At 47.2% G+C, this 21691-nt stretch overlaps 1 protein-coding gene across 1 annotated transcript; it reads left to right on the forward strand.

Annotated features, from left to right (window-relative positions):
• On the forward strand, positions 1-17889 carry LOC308173520 (separin-like; the record flags this gene model as incomplete). Its single annotated transcript, XM_080548548.1, has 31 exons — positions 1-87; positions 278-580; positions 690-1439; positions 1851-1952; positions 2133-2244; positions 2348-2472; positions 3000-3193; positions 3853-4095; positions 4218-4362; positions 4486-4645; positions 5564-5706; positions 6139-6273; positions 7085-7210; positions 7637-7811; positions 8400-8525; positions 8901-9057; positions 9339-9448; positions 9551-10728; positions 11392-11848; positions 11973-12098; positions 12539-12752; positions 13031-13236; positions 14080-14207; positions 14434-14556; positions 14786-14935; positions 15360-15527; positions 15791-15895; positions 16222-16340; positions 16465-16548; positions 17040-17204; positions 17688-17889. The coding sequence occupies 31 exons, from the start codon at positions 1-3 to the stop codon at positions 17887-17889; spliced, it is 6618 nt and encodes a 2205-aa protein (XP_080404674.1).
• Between the last annotated feature and the right edge of the window lie 3802 nt (positions 17890-21691).

Genomic DNA, 21691 nt, shown 5'->3' on the forward strand with positions numbered 1-21691 from the left:
ATGAAGATGAAGGTCTTGTCAGTTGAGGAGTACATCAAGCGGACAGCTGGTCCAAAGGAGACCAGTCTGCTACATGAAGAGTTGGAGGTGAGTGATGTTATTATTATTTAAACATTAAATATGTTATTTAGCTAAGGTTACTCCTTTGTAGGACAATGTATGTATCATTCAAAACTATAGCTAACGTTTCTAGATTCGTTTATGTTTTGGCTTTAGATATTCATGTAGTCGGCCTTGCCATGTAGGCTACTACACCGTAACTGTATTTTCATTACAGAATTTCGTGAGGGCTGGACCTGGGCGACACGTTCAAAGGTTTTGTGACCGGGTTATCCGAGCCTGTCACCATCAACTGGGAGTGGGACCCCCGGACAGTGACCACGTCACACGTCTGATCCAGCTGGTGGAGTTTGCCCTCTCCGGGTATGACCTTTCCGGGGAGTTTGAGGCTCAGAGCAGTCCTCTGTACATGGAGAAAATCATCTTCCACATACTGAGTAAACTGAGCTCTCTGGGAGTGCACCGTCCGTTTAGCCACCTGGGAACCCTGCTCTACCAAAGGATTGCTCCAGCTCCACAGGTAAAAGGAGCAGAAGTACTTGCTTTTTAAATGTATGATAGTATAATGCATCGAATTTTTACTGTGTACACCTGCTCAATCTGTTGTGTTGTTGACTGTGTCTTCATAGACCGGGGACTTCCGTGTTCTGGTGCAGGACTGCTTTACCGTGCTGTGGAACGGACTGTCAGGAGTCCAAGACAACACCCCCCTAAACCCTAGGGACAAGCTCCGTTGCCAGATGCAGTCCCTGGGCTTCCTGCTGCTGCTTGACAGGGGGAGTCCACTTCCTCTCTCGAGCTCCAAAGTACCCATGTACACAAATAGCGCCCTGGCCCAGTACGAGAAGAGCTGTGGGACTCTGACGGAGGAGGACGCTTCCTTCCTCCTACAGGAGACACACAGTCACCTCCTGGCCCATTGGACTGGGGGACAAGGCGGGGAAGGGGACAGGGACCTCTCGGAGCAACCCTGCCTCTCTACGCTCTGTGAGGTGGTGCTGATGAACTCCAAGCTCCTCTGTAAGGCAGGCTGCTGGGGTCTGGCCTCAGGACTGATGGACGGTGTTATGGGTAGGGTCAAGGGGTGTACTAACGGACTCAGGCAAGCTCTGGTGTTGGGCAGGCGGGCAGTAGACGTACATCGCTCCCTGAGCTCAGGAGAGGATTGTCGGCTGGCGTTCACAGACTGTGCATGGGACCTCAGGTCTCTCCCTGCTGCCTTAGAGGACCCGGTGGCCCATGCTGTCCTGGAGGGATGCGGGATGGTGGTGTGGGCAGTGGAGGCAGGCAAGAGCAAGGGTCTGAGTGGAGCAGGCCTGCTCGCCTTGTTCTTCTTTCTGCAGCAGTACCATCGATTACTACAGAAGAGATCACAGAAGGTTGGTGACATTTGTCACCTTTCTGCTAAATTAGCCGTTTTTACGTCTAAGTCTCATCCAAGTCACATGATGCGTGAGCTAACTAATCTTCCTGTCTGCTAAACTCTGCTGCTGTTGAAATAACTTTTAGCTTCAGGCAGCTAGGTACAATTCCAGACAGCGTGGATAACAGTCAGAGTAAACTGTTTTCCAAGTAATTATGAGGGTGTTATGGTCAGGGCTGCCGCTACTTACACGATTAGACCATTGATACATTTTCTTCGTTTTCAGGCAAAAATAAAAAAGTGTCACCTTTTTGGGCCATCCCCAATTTGCACCCCTGATTGTATCATGATAAAATGCTGTAGTGGAAGAATTTCCAATGTTCTCACAGAAACATGTCGGGTGGGTGTGTATGTCGCACTTTAACAGGATTTAAAAGGATTTTGGCCCGAGAGCCAAATTCAGAAGCAGCTGTGTTTCAGCATGTCCCGGGTCTTTGTGTTTGCCTATGAGAGCCTGATTGCTTCGAAGGTAAGAAGGCTCCCAGCTCTCACCCAAATGAGTTTTTATCCTCTTTGGAATTCTACTTCAGTTCAGGCCATTGGATCATGGCCCTAGTTTATAAAGTTGTTGGTAATTGTTTAGTCAGCATTCACATTTATTTGAGCTCAAATTGTTAATTTGAATGAAAATGCTGTTGTTTTGTTTCAGCTGGAGAAGAGGGAGACACTAGACAGTGTACTGCTGTATTGCAATGCTACAGCAGGCCGGATGATGACTGAAGTCCGCAAACTGCCCAGTGACGACATGCTCGTCCAAGCAGGTAACTGACCGATTGTGGCATCTCATTTAATCTGGTTCAGCCCCAGCATGTTAATACCAGATGGCTGATGTGTCTGTGTGTGTGTCTGCCGTCCTCTCTATAGTCACAACAGTGAATAGGCTGGCATGTGCTCTTTACAACCGCCGGCTGTACGACCAGGCCTTCACTCTGTTGGAGATCCTGTGCCAGGACCTACGGAAGAACTGCCCTGCCTCTCTGTCTAATGAGGTAATACCTACCCCTTTAAACATGTTCATTTGTTAGTAGATTATCTTCATTTTTAAATATATATATATATATTTGTTTTTAGGGCATTTCTGCTTTATTGGGATAGAGATTGACAGGAAAGATGGGTTGGAGAGAGGAGGGATGACATGCAGGATAGGTCGATGGCCAGAATCGAACCAGGGACCCTGCGATTACGCTGCATGCACCTTAGTGAGCTACTACACTGCTTAGGCGTCTCTAAACATGTTAATTTGTTAGTAGATTTGAGTGGATGCCTCATTTCCGTGGGTGGATAGGTTTCGATGTGAAAGTCATTGATACTTTGGGAAAGAGCTACTGTACATGAATTCAATCGGATGTTGTTGTTTTTTTGTTGTATTGTTTGTTTTTTTAAATATGTTTTTTGGGCATTTCTGCTTTAATGGGATAGACAGTAGAGATTGACAGGGAGAGAGAGAGCATATCAGAGAGAGGCGCCCCTCCATTCAGATATTGTTCATCAACACATTTGGTGTGTCTTTCTCCAGTTGAGCTGGGCCTTCAGGATGGCGGTGCAGAGCTCTCGCTGGAGCGGTCAGCTGGAGCGTGCCTTGGACTGGGTCATCCTGTGGCTGCAGGCCCTGGGTGACCGGGTCACGGGTCACATGACGGAGCCTGTCTCTCTGTGGGTCAAAATCAAGGTGGATGCCGTTCAGGCCGGTCAGGAGGACACACGCCTCAGGTATTGGTTACTAGTAGGGATCCACTGTTCACAAGGCTTCTGTTGTTGTTAAGTGTCTGTGTGATGTCAAGGAGGTACATTTTTCATCTTGTCTCCTTTATTCTTCTCTTGAGTTTCTATTAATGACTTGAACTGTTTGTGGTTGTAACTTGCCCTGTGGTGTTCGCTTAAATACTTCATCATCCCTCCAGTACTTCTAAATTCCTCCTCCAGTAAAGGTTATATTTTTACTGGAGCGGCTGTGGCGCAGGAGGTAGGTTGGCAGATCGGCGGTTCGAGCCCCGGCTGGCCACATGTCGAAGTGTCCTTGGGCAAGTCACTGAACCCCAAATTGCTCCCAGTGAGCGGGCCGGCACCTTGCATGGTAGCTTACCGCCATTGGTGTGTGAATGCGTGTGTGAATGGGTGAATGAGAGGCCGTTGTAAAGCGCTTTGGATAAAGGCGCTATATAAGTGCAGTCCATTTACCATTTAATGTTACGCATACAGAGCGACTGATTGGAGTAACCCTCCCCTGTCATTTTGTTGAACATTCTTTCGTTTTTGTTACTTAACGTTGACATTTGTATCTGAATGCCAATGTTGAGGAACCAAAGCCAGAAGAATTTTACTCTTGTGTACTTGTACATTGAGATGTAATAAAAGCCATTCTGAATCAGGACTCTGCGCGACGGTTTTGGGTGTAACGTCCCAGACGAGGGCGTGATGCTCTGTCTCCTCGAGGAGGAGCTACGCGTCTACAAGGAGGTGTCAGGAGACACCACCGAGGAGCGCTACAACACACTCTGTGACCTGCTGGACATCTGCCACGAGAGCAGCTCCCACACACACCTGCGTGCTGTCTACCTGTGTGAGATGGCCCAGGTGGTGTGTTTCCAGGACTTCAGCGAACAGACAGACTGGTAGGATTTACCTTGAACTGTAGAGTGAACGATTTACAGAACACACAAACATGGCCCACGTAAGTGCCTTCTTTTTATATAAAAAAATAAATAAATAATAATAATTCTTTGCAACTGTGCAGCTCGGCAGTTGATTTGACCCAAGAGGCCCTTCGCTTGCTGGAGGAGGAGCAAGAGACCAGTAAGAATGCTGATAGGCTCAAGGATGACAAGGCCCACGCCTCTTTGTGGCTCTACATCTGCACCCTGGAGAAGACCCTACAGGAGGTCGGTGCTCCCTAGTTTGAGTATCAGGAGTTGAACATTTTCCCCTTTTCCTTCTTTATGTGTCTTTATGGACATTTAAGCCTTAAAACTGACCGTTGGGATTTCTTCCTGGCCCTTTTCTAGGCCATCGAGACAGAGAAGAAGTTGCAGGATGTGAGTGAGCGGGCCGGGGGCGACGCCGTTCCTGTGAGCAGCAACGACCTGGACTACGAGGACAAGCAGAAGCAGCAGGACAGTCACCTGGTGTACGAGGGGCTCGGCTTCGACTTGGCGGCAGAGAGCAGTAAAGAATTACATTTACATCTTTGGCATTTAGCAGACGTCTTATTCCAAAGCGACTTACAACAAATACATTCGACTGTCTATGTGAGTCATCTATCCACCAGTCATAGCAGGAACAAGTAATCTATGTTCAGGCCTGGAGCCATTGGCAGTCGGCTAGAAGAAGTGATTTTTTGGGGGGACATAGGAGAAACAGTATGGGGGCGGGTAGTAGATGTCTCAGGAGAAACAGTATGGGGGCGGGTAGTAGATGTCTCAGGAGAAACAGTATGGTGGGGGGTAGTAGATGTCTCAGGAGAAACAGTATGGGGGCGGGTAGTAGATGTCTCAGGAGAAACAGTATGGTGGGGGGTAGTAGATGTCTCAGGAGAAACAGTATGGTGGGGGGTAGTAGATGTCTCAGGAGGGACAGTATGGGCGGGTAGTAGATCTCTCCGGGGGGACAGTTAAGGTGTAGCCTGAAGAGATGGGTCTAGTCTCTGGCGGAAGATGGGGAGGAATCCTGTAACAGCATCAGCCTTGTGTGTGTCAGACCTCAGTTAGGATGTCTGTCAGCCTGTTGTTTACAGGGGTGGCCAGCCCTGGTCCTGGTAGACCATCGTATTTCAAAACGTTTAATCTAGATCTGGACAATGCAAGTTTTTGCTATCCAGGATCAGATCTATCTGGCCGATTTTGAGTAGTACAGGGGGGGGGAAATCAGCCAGCTTGATCTGATCTTGGTTAGCAAAAAAGAATCTGGATCATTCTGATTCTCCAGATTTGAAAAATGTGAAATACTCGACCCTGAAGATTCAAATAATCACCTCATCGCCGCCTCCCCGGTTAGAATCCACCAGACCTGGGTTGACCTGGGTTGACCTGGGTTGACCTGGGTTGACCTGGGTTGACCTGGGTGTTTGTCTGTCTGTCTCCTCAGAGCGGAGCCAGCCTCTGGACAGGGCGCTGAGAGAGTGGTCCTCTCTGCTGCAGAAGCGTAAAGATCTGCCTTCAGTCAGGAACCCCAAACAGACCTGTTCCTCCATCGCCCTCACCGCTGCTCTCTACAAACTCATGGGCAAGGTAAGAGACTTATCAGTTAGTGTTAGTCTTCAACTGCCCTTTGGCACATTCAGATCTGAAAGGGATCTGATAGTTTTGAGCAGAAGGGTTTATGGCTCCATCTTGCCTTTTGACGGGTAGGGGTTATGAAGACAAAGGCTCATTTATTTGTATACCACATAATCATACAAATTAATCTAGACTCGTAATGCTTTACAAAAAACATGAGCTAACATAATTAAAACGTGAAAAAAAGTTCAGCTTTAAAACGATTCATAAAAAACAAATCAATCGGTTAAAAAAGCCTTGCTTAACTCTTTAAAAAATACACTCAATTAAAAGCCGAACAGAACATAAAAGTCTTCAGCATATTTTTAATGGATATAGATCCAATGTGCGTTCGTTACTAGACTGCATCATGTCAACTCTTCACTTCACCTCTCCTCATCCTAGCCTCTGCAGGCTCTTGAGAGTTACCAGCTGGCCATCGGCCTCTCCCGTTGCCTTGGCGATGCCCAAGGCTGTGCCACCTCCCTGTGCCACTCTGCCAGACTGCTTCTCGACCTGGGTGCCCCTGGACCAGCACAGGTAACTCACCTGCTGATAGGGTTGAGGCTTCACATAAGCTTCACAGACGCATGACATCTAAGGCCGCATCTACACTTGACACTTCAATCCAATCCTTTTGTCATCCGAACAGGATGATCACATACTACTTTATGATAACTGTACACAGGGCTCCCACGGGTCCTTGAAATCCTTGAAAGTTTGTGAATTTCATAGAAAAAAAAATCAAGGCCTTAAAGGTTTTTGAAAATAGACATGGGTCATTGAAAGTGCTTGAATTCTTCTCTCTCTCTCTCTCAAAAAACAACAACTTTACACATATTTCACAATATATTGTTTTGCTGTGCTGGGGTAGAGAAGGCAAGAGACCATCTAGTGTTCAAGCCTCTACATTCAAGCCTCTCTTTTTAATTGTTGTCTGAGCGGATAGTTCCTATTATATAAATTCTCATCTAGGTCTGTCTCAAACTATGCCGTGTTGGGTCCTTGAATTTGAGGAAATTGAGTCTTGAAAGTCCTTGAAAGGTGCTTGAATTTGATGTTTCAGAAGGTGTGGGAACCCTGTGTACAGGTCTAGAGGATGCACAAAAGTCGCATTGTGTTGACATTGTGGCCCGATTGTGTTTTGGCATCCGGCTGACCACCATTTTTTGTGTTTGTAATACCAGGTGAGGACACATGTTGTGATCTGATCGTCATGTTTGTATATCAGAAGTCTGGTTTTAAATGTCAAGTGTAGACGAGGCCTAAACAAACGGGTGAAACCCTATTCAGCTACATCACGTAAGCTAAATGTTGTGTTTTATCTTGACCTTTTGATTGGCTGTTTCAGAGCCAACTGGAGGAAGCAGAGCAGTGTCTGGCCTCTGACTCCGTCAGCTCCACCACTGAGGGACCCTCTACTCTCTCTATGACGGCCAAACTGCTGAGGGCTCAGCTCTGTTACAGCACAGGACAGGTAACACACACACACACAAGCTTGTGACAGTGACACACACTCGCACAGACACAACAGAGGAAGCTCAGTAGGCCGTAGCAGATTGCGTAATTTAGACGCTTTTATTCAAATTAGTTAATATTTTATCTCCAATTACAGGGACATTCTCCCTGGAGTAATTTAGGGCTAAGTGCCTTACTCAAGGCCACACTAGAGAGTGGTGTTCCCAGGTGGGATTGGAACTCGTGAACTTCTGATCACCAGTCCAACTCACTATCCACTAGGTCAGGCCAACGCTAGCCGATGCTGGTACCACCCAATATAAATAACAAAGGGATCAAACAAGTAGCCATTGCTCTCTCACCCTCACCATCTCTCGTTTCCTTTTCTTCTCCTCCTCCTCCTCCTCCTCCTCTCAAACTCTCCTGTACCTCTTCATGTCTCCAGGTGGAGCTTGGGGTGCCTTACCTGTGTGAGGTGCTGAATGAGTTGGGCCGAGAGCAGAGGTACTCTAAGAGCTGGTACCTGCATCGTGCCCGAACCCTCCAGACCAGCAGTGCCTACTTGAGTCTGGACACGGGCACGCTGTCCCAAGACCTGCGGCAACAGATCACCCAGCATGGTCAGCAGCACCCTAGATTGTATTTGTATTTATAAAAAAATAAAAAAATAAAATGCTTTATTGGGATAGAGACGGTAGAGATTGACAGGAAAGATGGGTGAGAGAGAAGAGGGGTGACATGCAGGATATGTCGACGGTCGGAATCGAACCGGGGACCCTGCGATTACACGGCTGACGCCTTAGTGTGCTACGCCACCAAGCGGCCCTTTACGTTTACATCTGAACCGTTTAGCAGACGCTTTTATACCAAAAAAACGTATAATTAAAGATTACAGGGACAGTCTACCTGGAGTAATTTAGGGCTAAGTGCCATACTCAAGGGCACACTAGTGGTGGTATTCCCAGGTGGGATTTTAATAATACTATCATATAATATCATTTCATATCTGTATTTAGCTTGCAGGGTGGCCTCTGTTGGAAAATGGTCATTAGTGGTCATATGCCGTCTGTTACTTTAAATCTAGGATGTTTTGCGTTGTGAGTTCCAAGGGGGATATGACAGGTATGAGAATGAGGTGTTTTGGTTGCATTGCTGTTTTGTTGATGTGTTTGCGTGTGCGTGTGTGTGTGCGTGTGTGTGTGCTCCAGGACTGAAGACTGCAGACACTGCCCTCACTGAGAGTCTGAAGCTGCTCGCCAGTCTGCTGGCGGCGCTGGTGGGGAAAGGCTTGTACGGAGCCAACTGTAACATTGAAACACGCTTCATTAACCAAGGTAGGGCTGGGCTGGCATACTGTCCACCACACATACTGTACTTCATAGACTGCGGCATCGACTGGCTAAGTCGTCTCATGAAGCTTCATTGACCACGGTTTGGGTGTTCCCCCCCACTCCACGTAGAATACGTGTCTATAAACCTCTTGAATGTGGCTCAAGGGAAATCCTCACTCTTGTACCCCATTTTTTAAAGTGGTAAGATTTGCCTACCTTTTATACGATACTCCTTTAGGCCCGTCCGTCTGCAAGTCGTGCTGAGGTTAATTTGGTTGTCAGTCTGTTCTATTGACCTGCTCCCTCTGCCCCCCCGGTGATAACCTGGTCTTGTGTGTCAGTCTGTCCTGTTGACCTCTGACCCCCCCTCCCCTGCAGGTGAGAACCTGCTGTTGAAGTGGCTGGTGATGTCAGAGCTGCTGAGCTGCTCTCTGAAGATTGTGGCAGTGAGGAGCAGCACCGGGGCCGTACATGAGGCCAGGCACCTGTGTCTGGAGGCCCTCAAACTGGCCACCAAGCTGCAGACTCTTAGCCAGTACGTATGTGGGTGTGGGTGTGGGTGTGGGTGTGTGTGTGCGTGTGGGGGTGTGTGTGTGTGTGTGTGTGTGTATGTGTGTGTGGGGTGTGGGGTGTGGGTTGTGTGTCTGTGTCTCTCAGCAATACTAGTTGTATAAACATCTTTCTTTTTCTTTTAGTATGCTGAACATTTATTTACATTTTTGAGCAACAATTTTCTGCATTTTCAATCTTGGAACAAGAATTGGAAAAAACATGCTTTTGGCTTCTGAAACTCTGAGTGTCTTTGTCCTTGTGTAGATATGCGGAGCTGCTGGTGCTGAAGGCCGAGTTGGAGCTGATGAAGGGCGAGAGGGTGAAGAGTGCACTGGACCTGGACAGAGTCTTTAACCTTCTGGAACTCTGCATGGGTTAGTCAACTTCACCCTAGTAGTGCCTCTTACTGTTGGAAACTCTTCGAGTCCCGTGGCCAACGATGCTAAGAATGTTTTGTGCTCTCTTTAACCTCTTAGATTTTTCTAATCAGGAGAAGAAGGTTGAAGTGAAGATCAAACCGAGGAAAGGCCGTCCGTCGCGGAAGCCCGAGCCCCCCCTCCCCAGCCCTGCGGAGGACTCCAAGAGCTTCCTGACCACCAGGTGGCTCCCTAAGGAGCCCGTGGAGAGGAAGGACCCGGCCAGCTCCCCGCCGCTCAAAGCTCGGCCCCAGCGCTTGCTCTCCTCCCTGGACCACAGGCCCGACTGCCAGTGCCCCTGCTGCTCCGAGCCCAGCCTGGGCCGGGTCACCGTACGCTGGGCGGCCGCGCAGGCCGACCTGGCCCTCCAGCTGGGCCCGGCGGAAGCCCGCGCCAGCCGCAAGCTCCACCTGGCCACCCTGGCCCGCTGCAAGAGCATCACCGCCAAACTGGCCGTCAGACTGGCCAGGCTCTTCCCTGGTGTTGTTTCCGGCCCTGCGAACCGCTTCCCCAAACCAGCCTTGCTTCAGGACGTGGTGGGCAGTGTTTACCTGCGCATGGCGCTGGCCGGGCTGGAGCTACAGCTGGACAAAGGCCACGGGCCGTGGAAGATCCTGGAGGCCGGCCTGGCGTTCGTGACCGCCAAGCCCTCTCCGGACCTGGGGCCCCTGAGGGCGGGCCTGCTGGCGGCCAAAGCCCTGGCCGCATGTCTGGCCCTGGCGGCCCAGAGGGACTGCTCCCCGGAGGAGCTCTTCTCTGCCGCCTGGACTTGGAACGCACCCAAAGGGGACGTGGAGACGCACCACATCAAGGCCAAACCGCTGCCTCTCCCAGCCTTGGCCAGGAAGACGAGGAAGGAAGACCCGGCGGCCGTCGCCGCCGCCAAGCCGAAAGACGCTAAGACGCCCAGAGTCCCCAAGAACAATGTGACGTTCTCCTTGTCCTCCATCAAAGCAAGTGGCAAGTGTCTGGCCCCGCCCATGACACCGGTGATGGTGAAACCCTCCCAGGCCAGATCTGGAGGGAGGGAGCTCAGCTCGTTTGACTTCAGCACGGAGGTGCCCACGGTGGCCTGCACCCCTGTCCAGCGGGCCAGAGCACCGAGAGGAGGAGGAGGAGGAGGAGCGAAGGCGGCCCCCAAGCTGGCGTTCCAGGTTTATGAAGAGGCGTCACCATCTCAGGAGAAACCCCAGCCTGTCCCTGCAGCCCCCAAGAAGACAAACAAGTCTCGCTTCAAGGTACGCCAGGGCCCAGTCGTTCAAAACGTTCAATCTGGATCAGAATGATCCCTCTTATTTTTTTTTGCTATCCAGGATAAATGGTAAATGGACTGACTTATATAGCGCCTTATTCCAAAGCACTTTACAATGGCCTCTCATTCACCCATTCACACACCAATGGCGGCATGCTACCATGCAAGGCGCCGTCCCGCTCATTTGGAGCAATTTGGGGTTCAGTGTCTTGCCCAAGGACACTTCGACATGTGGCCAGCTGGGGCTCGAACTGCCGATCTGCCAACCTTGCGATCATTAGACGCCGGCTCTACCTATTAGACGCCGGCTCTACCTCCTGAGCCACAGCCGCCCCAGCCATTTTGAGTCATTTCAGCCAGCTTGATCTGATCCTGGATCACAAAAAAGAATCTGCATCATTCTGATCCAGATTAAACGTTTTTTAAAAAATGGGCCCATGAGGTCAAATTATTTTAGGGCTTTCATAATCCAGCGTCTTATATGATCTTTAGAGAGGCCTGATCATAAAGACTTGTACTACTATCATATTTGTATATGTCGGTCTGTTTTGTGCATCTTGAAATTAATTGGTATGGTGGAGTGTTAGAATCACTAGCAAACTGCCACGGGTATTGCAGCACGGTTCTGACCTTTTGTCTCCTGGCCTAGGTGCAATTCAGTGACGAGAGTGACGCAGAGGCCGACCCCCAAGAGAAGGGGCTCAAAGAGAAGAAACCGGCGGCCTCAAAAAAGCCGACCGCCTCCACCAGAACGACCCGCGCCCGCAAGCAGCCAGCGGCACCGGAGCCGCCTGCGGAGAAGAAGTCCCTTCCCAAGAGGCAGGGCAGGCGCAAGGTTAGCACAGCGTTCCCCCACTCCACCTCTTCTGAGGAGGAGGTGGTGGAGGTGGTGCCGGCCCCAGCCAGGAGAGGAGGCAGACCCAGGAGACAGCAGGCTGCCGGGAGGGAGGCTGCTGCTGCAGCAGCCGGAGCAGGGGGACCGGACACTGGGGAGGAACCGGAGAGGTTGAGGACAATCGACGAGGACATGGAAGGGATTATGATGGACAGCAGTATTGAAGAGCTGAGAGCGTCCGACACTGAGACTGAGGAGTCTGCCGCATCCAGTAAGTGTGTGTGTGTGTGTGTGTGTGTGTGTGTGTGTGTGTGTGTGTGTGTGTGTGGATTGAAAGATGCCATAGTGTCGTTGTCTTGTAACATCCAAGTCTACTTTGCCTCGTCTCTCTGCAGGCATGGCTGTGGACGGCCCAGGCACTGGTTTTGAGGTCCTGCGGAGGGACCTGTGTGGTGACGGAGAGAGAGACTGTTTGTCTGAGCTCAGGAGCGGAGGCCCCCTTCACTCCAACGCCGTGCCAGGTGAGCGTCACGAGTCTGAGGCCCTGCTCTGTCACTAGTCGAGGCTTTTAAAAAACTAGCTAAAACAGATCTTTTCTCCCTGGCCTTTGACCTGAGGTGAGCCTGCCTCCCGACACTGCACTTTTTGCACTTTTATTTCTGCACTTGTATTTGTATCGCACCATGTTTTTAGATTGTATCTATTTTATCTGTTTTATATCTGTATTTTATCTTGTTTTTTTCTTTTACCAGCACTTTGGGCGGCTGTTTGTCATTGTAAAATTGTGCTATATAAATAAACGTTACTTACTTACTTAGTCTTCCATGGTGTGCATCTGAGAGCTCTGTTGAGAGATTTGAGACATAAGAGATTTTGTTTGAATCTGAGTGATCTGTATAGACAAGACAGGCGAGTAACAGCCCCCCCCCTCCCTCTTTCTCTTTCCTTTCCTTCCACATAGATGGTCTTTCTCTGGAGGTGGTGCAGTCTTTGCTGCGTTCTGCCTGGTTGGCCCTTCAGCATTTCCCCCCGCCCAGCCTCTACCCCAGCCTCTGTACCCTGCTGGCCCTCTTGCTGGGGCAACAGGACCCGGTCACCACGGCGATGCTCCATGCCCAGTCCGTGGGTGTCACTACCCAGCATGACATGATCCGACATCTCTCAAATCGCCTCAGGTCAGTCACCCATATTCTCTTTCCTAAGTCCAAATCAGCCTCTTCCCCCCCCCTGGGATTGGCAATGATCAATAGTGCCATGGAAGTTGCCTTCCAAAACAATGGATTCAACCTAGCCTATCAGATCTACACAAGGGGCTAGGGGGTAGATCAGGAGATGAGCATCTCTCTTTGATCCTATTTCTTCCTCCTTTTGTTTTTGTGTTTATTGTAGTATTGTTTTTAAGTCGTTCCGTCAGAGAAGATCCAGTGACCTTGTTGCTGTGTTCCTTCTGTAGGAAGCTGAAGAAGAATGCCACCGAGCTGACAGACAAACTGGGTTCTCTGAGTCTAGACGATCCCCCTGCCCGGACCGGGACGGTCCCTCTGGAGCAGAGACTAGCTCAGCTGGAGAACATCTTTGCCTTTCCTACCGCAGACCCCTCCGCCTTCCCACAGCACCACTGCCAACAGTTCATCCAACAAATAAACAACCTCCCTAAAGGTACAGTACATAGGGTTCCCACGGGTCCTTGAAATCCTTGAATGTTTGTGAATTTGAGAAAAAAAATCAAGGCCGTAAAAGTTTTTGAAAATCGACATGTGTCATTGAAAGTGCTTGAATTCCCCTCTCTCTCTCTCTGTCTCTCTCTAAAATAAAAAAAATAGGTATTGGTAACATGTAGAAGGGAATAAAACCATACTAGTTACTACGGTTAATTAGTTAGCTAGATTTTAAACCGACATAACGCCGTTAGATTTGAAAACCGTTCATGGTCATTCCTATTATATACATTCTCATCTAGATCAAACTATGCCGTGGTGGGCCCTTGAATTTGAAGGAATTGAGTCTTGAAAGTCCTTGAAAGGTGCTTGAATTTGATGTTTCAGAGGGTGTGGGAACCCTGAGTACAGCTCAAGGGTTTTACATCAAGACCCATCTCTTCAGGCTATGCACCTTATGTCAGTTATTCTGCCTAAAATGTCAGTTATTCTGCCTAAAAATTATGTGCTAGGTCTTAAAAATGAGATCCTGCAAGGAGATCAGTCCGACCACATCTATTTACGCAGAACATAATGAAGCTAGAACCAAAATGCCAATTTGCCAATTCAGTGAAATCCCTAATTTCATCACCTCGACGATGACAAAAAGCTATATGGTGTCGCGAATAGGTCTAAAATTATATTCTAAGAGGTCTATAAAAAGGTCTAAAAAGACTACATTTGACTTGTTGAAACTTGTAGGAACCCTGAATAAAGCTTATTAACACCCAGGAGCAAACTGTCAGTGAATGCGAGTTGTGTTTTGGTGGTTTACAGCATGGTGACCTGACTTCTCTCTCTGTAGGGGTGACGGCGTGTCTGCTCTCGGTGGCCAGGGTGCAGCCAGGGGAGATTGGGGACACCCTCCTGCTGACCCGTCTGGAGAGGGGCTCCTCTCCTGTCACCGTCTGCATCCACACCGCCCAGCGGCAGGTGAGGAACTCACACACACACACACACACACACACACACACACTCACTCACTCACTCACTCACTCACTCACTCACTCACTCACTCACTCACTCACTGACTCACACACACAGACACATGTCTATTACATGTGTATTACACCGTTGATTGTTGCTTGATACCTATGCGTGCGCGCGCACACATATACATATACTGACTGTCTGTCTGTCTGTCTGTGTCTCTGTGTAGCACCCTTTAAGCTGGCTGCTTCAGGAGTTTGACAGTATCCAGAAGCAGGTGAAGGTGGTGAGCTCTGAGTCGGAGAAGACCCAGTGGTGGGCAGGACGCTGGGCACTGGACAGTCGCGTTAAGGTAAGGGCAGGGGCGGGCGGTCACTCTGCTGGGTGCGGGCAGGCATGGATGAGCAAGTTGGTCGGGAGAGAGTCGGGCTTAACCCGTACATCTAGAGGGCGATGCTTAACAAGCAAGTGGATGCATGTCTAACGGTTGTTCCTCATGTGGGTGTTTTTGATTTGCCCCTAAATCTTGTCTCCCTCTCTTGTCCCCCCCCCCCCCCCCCCCCCTTGTTTTCCTGTCTTAGAAATTGTGTGAGAAGATGGAGGCATTGCTGGGCTGCTGGCGGGGGCTTCTTTTGCCCCTGACCTCTGACCCCAAGCTCATCACCCAGGCCAAGCACCTCCACAAGACCTTCACTGCCTGGGGAGTGCAGACCTCTGAAGAGATGCTCAAGGTGTGTGCCCCTCCCTCTCAGAAAAGGATGTGAAAGGAAGGGAGTCTTAATGGACCTATCGCTAAGCCACGCCCCAAAATAGAAATTGTCCAATCATATCACAGCAAAAGTCACTACAGGCAGAAAACTCGGACAAACAACTTGCTAATATCTGATGGTGAAAAGCTTCTAGACTAAATATTCTTGTCATCTTTAAAAAAACATGTCTATTACTTGCTGTGGCAGAAATCAGAAATTTGCCAACTCTCGCCATTGTAAGTCATTGAATGTCATTCAGTCACGGTCAGTCAGTCACTGTCAGTGAAGCGTTGTTTGTTTTTCCGAGTTTTCAAAGGGGGCGTGGCTTAGCGATAGGTCCATTGATCCGAGTACACGGTCTCTCTGTTGACTAACAGGCGGTTCTCGTTAACCCTGTGTGTTCCAGGCTTTGCTGTCGGCCTCTCCTCTCCTCTCCCTGGGAGACGTGCGATGGTTCGCCCAGGGACTGTGTCCGGAGCGGGCGGAGGAGTGTGTGGCGCTGCTGCAGGCGGCCGTGTCTGTGCTGCGAGAGGGGGCGGAGCCACAGGGACATGTGGTGCTCATCCTGGACAAGGTTAGTGGTGGGAGGGGGGGTCACATAATCTCAGTTATCGCTCATAAACATGCATGTGTTTATGAGGGATCGCACACACACACACACACACACACACACTTTTCCCATCTCTCCGCAACTCTGTCACTCAAATGTGCACCACGATGTCAACATACCCTGCGGACAACAAAGCACAGTGTGGTAGTTTGTGTGACGTACTACTATGCTTTTTTTAGTATTGCAAGCGCTGTGATGTAATATCTATCATGTTTCCTCCTCCGCAGTACCTCCAGAAGCTTCCGTGGGAGACCATCTCCTGCCTCAGTTCCCGTGCCGTGACCCGCATGCCCTCTCTGTCCTCCCTACTGGGCCACTGTGCCCTGAGAACTGTGAGATGAAGCACTGTTTGAATCGGCACATTGGGGCCTGGTCAGTTAGCCTGGTCAGTTAGCTTGGTCAGTTAGCCTGGTCAGTTAGCCTGGTCAGTTAGCTGGGTGCGGGCAGGCATGGATGAGCAAGTTGGTCGGGAGAGAGTCGGGCTTAACCCGTCCATCTAGAGGGCGATGCTTACAAGCAAACTAACAAATCAGTAACAGTTAACTAACAGTCAGATGCATGCAGCAAATTATGACTTTTTTTTTTAATGCTAGTGACTCATTTGTTTCAAGCTGAATAGTGACACGGGCGTACTGCTTGTCTCTTTTCCTCCCCTCAGTCTGACCCTGAGTGCGTCCTGAATCGAGGAGTGGATCCTAAGCAGGTGTTCTATGTGCTCAACCCTGATGCCAACCTTCCAGAAACAGAGGAGCGACTTAAAGACCTCTTCTGCTCCAGGTGAGCCTAGTGCCAGTACATACTGTACTGCATGTCTGCTGCTGTTTAGGATTTGTCTCTTATTAATATCTCTCTCTCTCTCTCTCTCTCTCGCTCCTTCCTTCACTCCCTTTTCCTTCTCAAGTGGGTATGCTTGGCAAGGTGTGAGTGGGGCTGCTCCCGACACTGACCATCTGCAGGAAGCTGTCACTACTAAAGATCTCTACATGTGAGTAGGGAAATGTCACAATTGAGTTGACTGGAACTTACTTCTGTTTGGAAATGTCTGCTGCAGCTCCTCTGTGTGGTATTTTCAAAATGTTTAATCTAGATCAGAATGATCCAGATTCTTTCTTTTGCAATCCCGGATCAGATCTAGTATCAGGTGGCAGGTTTTGAGTTGTATTGGGGAAATCAGCCAGCTCGATCTGATCCTGTATCGCAAAAGAAACATCTGAACTATCATTCTGAGCTCGTTTGACATTTTTTAAATACTGGGGCCCAGGTGTTCAAAACTTTTAATCTGGATCAAAATGACCCCGACTCTTTCGAGCTGGCTGATTTCCCCTATACGACTCAAAATCAGCCAGATAGATCTGATCCTGCATCAGAGAAAAGAATCGGGGTCATTCTGACCCAGATTAAAAGTTTTGAACAACCGGGCCCAGAGGTTGCCCAGTCTTTCCTGTGTTGCTCACGTGCCGCTCTCTGTTGCCATAGTTACGTGGGCCACGGAGCAGGGGCACACTTCCTCGACAGACGGAAGATCCTGCAGGAGGAGATGAGGGCCGCCTGTATGCTGTTTGGCTGCAGCAGTGCTGCTCTGGCTGTGCATGGGGAGCTGGAGGGGTCTGGCATCATCCTCAACTACCTAATGGCAGGCTGGTAAGACTCGACAGACAGGCTAAACCCAGGGACGCATGCACGAATACACAGCGTTTCCTTGTCTCTGTACTCTGCCAATTAAATTGAATCTAAAGGGGAATCATTTTACAGTATTCTATACACACATCATGCAGGGTTCCCACTGGTCCTTGAAATCCTTGAAAGTGTGTGAATTTGAGAAAAAGAAATCAAGGTCTTCAAAGTTTTTGAAAATAGACATGGGGTCATTGAAAGTGCTTGAATTCCCCTCTCTAGTTCTGTCTCAAACTATGCCGTGTTGGGTCCTTGAATTTGAGGGAATTGAGTCTTGAAAGTCCTTGAAAGGTGCTGTTTCATAATGTGTGGGAACCCTGATAATTCTACTTTAGCGCCCAATCTGCCCATACAAGGTACTGAAATAAAAAAACGGAGTGCGTGATCAGTTGCTGTGTGCGTGTCTGTGAACCGGATGTTTTAGCGTGTCCCGTCTGCTCTGCCCTGTAGCCCGTTGGTTCTGGGGGTCCTGTGGAACGTTACCGACGTGGACATCGACCGCTTCACCATTGCCCTGCTGCAGTCCTGGATGTCTGCAGGCCCTGGGGCCGCTCTCCTGGACCACATGGACTCCTCCCGCCAGGCCACCCGACTCAAATACATCATAGGAGCTGCGCCTGTGGTCTACGGCCTCCCCGTACACTTGCGATAGGACGAGGAGACGCACCGTTTTTTAAAACTGCTTCTGACTCCCATGCTTTTAGCACATTATATGCACATATATCTGTGACGACTAAGGAAGAGGAACAAGAGTCCTACTACACTGGCCTCCAATTACCTGAAAAAACAAAAACACTTGAACTCAAGCCAGAGTCTAAACGCTATTCTACTACATTAGAGAGAAAAAAAGAAAAGCCTGTTTTTTTTACCCAACTCTCACCAGCAGCTGTTACTGTTGGGGACACAGCTAGGTTTACTGTCACAGTGTCTGGCTTTCCGAGGCCTAATGTCCAGTGGTTTCATAATGGTTGTGTTATAACAAGTTCTCCGGTTTACAAATTGGTACAAGAAAAAGAGGAATACACATTGATAATCTCTCAGGTTAAAACAGATATATACTCTGTATAGATCTCTCTATAGAGAGAGTGAGATTGTTATTATATCATTATAGCTTTTGGGGTTTCTTTCAGACACTGCTATACTGAGTAAACTGATACCAAAGGAGTAGGCCAGAGGACTCAGATCTCTTCTATTCAAATGGAATTAATGACTGTTCTTTAATTGATACAAATGTTGTATACATATACAGTATACATATGATCAAAATGTATATGGCCAAATATAAATAACATGTCTTGTTAAAAGGCAATTATTGCTATAGAAAAATCATAACAGAATATCATTGCAGATATTGAGTTACACAAATTCTTTAACTGTGGATACTGAGTTACATATTTCTTGACCTGGGGACTCATACACCAAATACCATAATGTCAAGTAAAGACCCAGAGATATTGATGTATGGTTGGGGTCATTTGAAGAGTAACACAATATCCAAGACTCAAAATGGAAGCATATATAATAGGTGAGCTCTTTACAATCTATATTATAGATTGTCCTCTGTGGCTCAGTCGGTAGAGCATTGTGCTAACAATGCTTAAGTTGTGGGTTTGATTCCCGCTGGGACAATATACTGTATACTGGTATACATCTAATATATTATATTATATATATATATACTCACATAGATATATATATATCTTGGAATATATATGAGAGACATATATATATATATCTCCACTCTCTTGTAAGATATATATATCTCACGGATAGATATATATATTAGACATACATACCTTTACATATTCTATGTGTACACTGCATATTTTTAAAGATCTTCAATAAATTCAGTATTACCAAACTGTCCTTGAAATCACTGTTTGTGCAGGTGTGCTTAGAGGGTACAATGATTTTTGTATTCATATGTCTTAAAGGTCTTGATGGTATTCCATCAACATCACTAGGAAAAGGAAAATCCAGGTTTATTTTCGATAGATCTTGCGATACTTATCAAAATATGCCTATATTTTCCTTTAGAGACGTTGATGGAATGCCCCCCTGGTGATTCTTCATAGTAGCAGAAATTATTGGAAGATTAGTTTATTGGAGAATGCATAGGGGCACTTTGACTAAAGTTGTCCTCTCCAACATTAACGAAATTCATTTAACAGAAATTGCAATTGCATGCAAGCTTAAAGACATTCTCAAGTTTAAATAAACAATGAGTGGTTATTATTTAAGACGGCTCTGAATTAGTCATCGAATCTATTTCTGTTCTAGTGCAGAAGCCGAATACAGGAAATGACATCTACCCTTTTAAAACATTTCTGGGGGAAGACCCACAGACCCCCATTAAAACTGCTTCTGACTCCCATGCTTTTAGCACATTATATTATCATCAGCACTACAATTAAACAGATCTCTCAAATCCTCTTTTGAAACATGCTTTTCAATATATATATTATTTCTTTTGGTAATATGGAGGATACACTCAGTCTAATAATGCAATTATTTACTCAACAAACAACAAACAACAACAAAACGCAATAGAAGTCATCTACTAATTCATTGTGTAGGAAAAAACGCAGCAATGTAAAGAAAGGTTCTGGAGTAGTAATCATTCCCTCAAGGTGTCCTCGTGGAAACATTCAGTCGTCCTCTCGTCCCTCCCGGTGGGGCAGAGGGCCCATGCAGTCCTGGAGGTACTGAGTCAGGACACGGTGGAGATGCTGAACGCTGTGGCTGCGTCTCAGAGTGTGGCCCTCGTCAGGGTAGATCTGCAGGGTGTAGTTGGCCTTCGCCGCCACTAGGCGGTCAATGAGCTCTGCCGTGTGCTGCAAGTGGACCTTTGCTGCAAGACATTGGCACCCCCCAAAACAGAGAGTTTAGTAAGTAATCCCAGTGTGCATGTAGAAAAACACATATTGTGATCTTAGAATGATAAGGTTCTATCTCCGTTTAGAATGATAAGGTTCTATCTCCGTTTAGGGTAGTTCAGAGATATTGAGCGTCAAAGTTTTTACATTCCATTATGTTTTGTGAGATGGAACCTTTGGATTTTATGAATTACTAACTCAAAAATGTCAACATTTTAAAAATAACATCACACAGGCATTAATAAACACCTAATGGATCAGATTATGTAAAAAAACAAAATTTTGACAAAAATGGAGATAGAACCGTATAATTCTAACGTCACAATATTTTGTTTATCAGCCTCTCACCATCTGCAGTTCCATGTAGAATTAGAAAAGTATTTCCCCTTAGTCTTAGGACGTCATCCAGCACAGAGGCAGCCTGAGGAGACACATTTGAGGTCTTTTGATAATGAAGAACTGAATAATCGGACCAACTGGAAATCCCATGGGTTTATATTAAAGGCTTGAGTGTGAGTGGGTTATTTGCAACCTATAGTGGTAACGATTGGGACAGTGACTGAGCATGCAATCACTTGATGTTATTTATGTCTTTAAAATCTATACTGTATGAAATGTATCTTAATTGTGTCTTAATTTAAATGTATCCCTCCTCAGATCTGTGAGTACGTCGCTTTTCTAGTTCAATATTGAACTTATAAACAGGATCAAGACAAATAGCCTCAAAAATAGACACATTGTGCTCAGCTGATACAGTACAGAGGTGGGTTATGACTGTATATATGTTTTGTACAGTAGGTTACCTTACCCTAAACAAGAAGGCATACAGTACACGTCTTGGAAAAGATAAATGCATTTTAATTCAATTATAATTAATATCAACTAATCAATGAATATTAACTCATTTGATGCAGTGAGGGAAATAAAGAAACTCAAGACTTGTATACATACATAAAACGTACTGTTCTTTAAATAGATAGGCTACAGGCATAGTAAACATCTGAGAATCTATCTGTTCCCAAGGGAGTGAATCGCTCATGAGAGATGGTGAAAACTACTCCCAGTGATACAGAAAGTTGTACAGTTGTACAGTTAGGTCCATATACAGTATATTTGGACACAGACAGAATTTGTGTTATTTTAGCTGTTTACCAACACTGCTATGGGCTTAAAGTGCAGACTCTCAGTTTTAGGGTAAGGGTATTCACATCCAAATTGAAGGAAGGGTTTTGGAATTATAGCTCTTTAATATGAATAATCAGTCATTAATAATCTGAGCATTAATTGCTTGTCTCTCCTCAATCAGATGCATTAAATAACAACGGGATGTTGGCTTGTATGATTTTGGGGAATTATTTTCATGTGATTAGCCTTTACTAAAGCTTTACAAGATCAGCACTTGTGGTCCAAGTCTTACATTTGGAGTAGACACAGCCACACCTATGTCTACATAATCCCTGTAAAACAATTTCTTTGGTTGAATCATCAATGACTGGGGAAGGAAAAACAACAGCAGCAAAAACCTGAAACTGAATTCAAATAGTAACATTTCTGTTCAATGTCTTGTTTTTTAAATGG

The sequence above is a fragment of the Nansenia antarctica genome (assembly GCF_963989245.1).
Source record: "Nansenia antarctica genome assembly, chromosome: 18".
In the NCBI taxonomy this organism is placed as follows: domain Eukaryota; kingdom Metazoa; phylum Chordata; class Actinopteri; order Argentiniformes; family Microstomatidae; genus Nansenia; species Nansenia antarctica.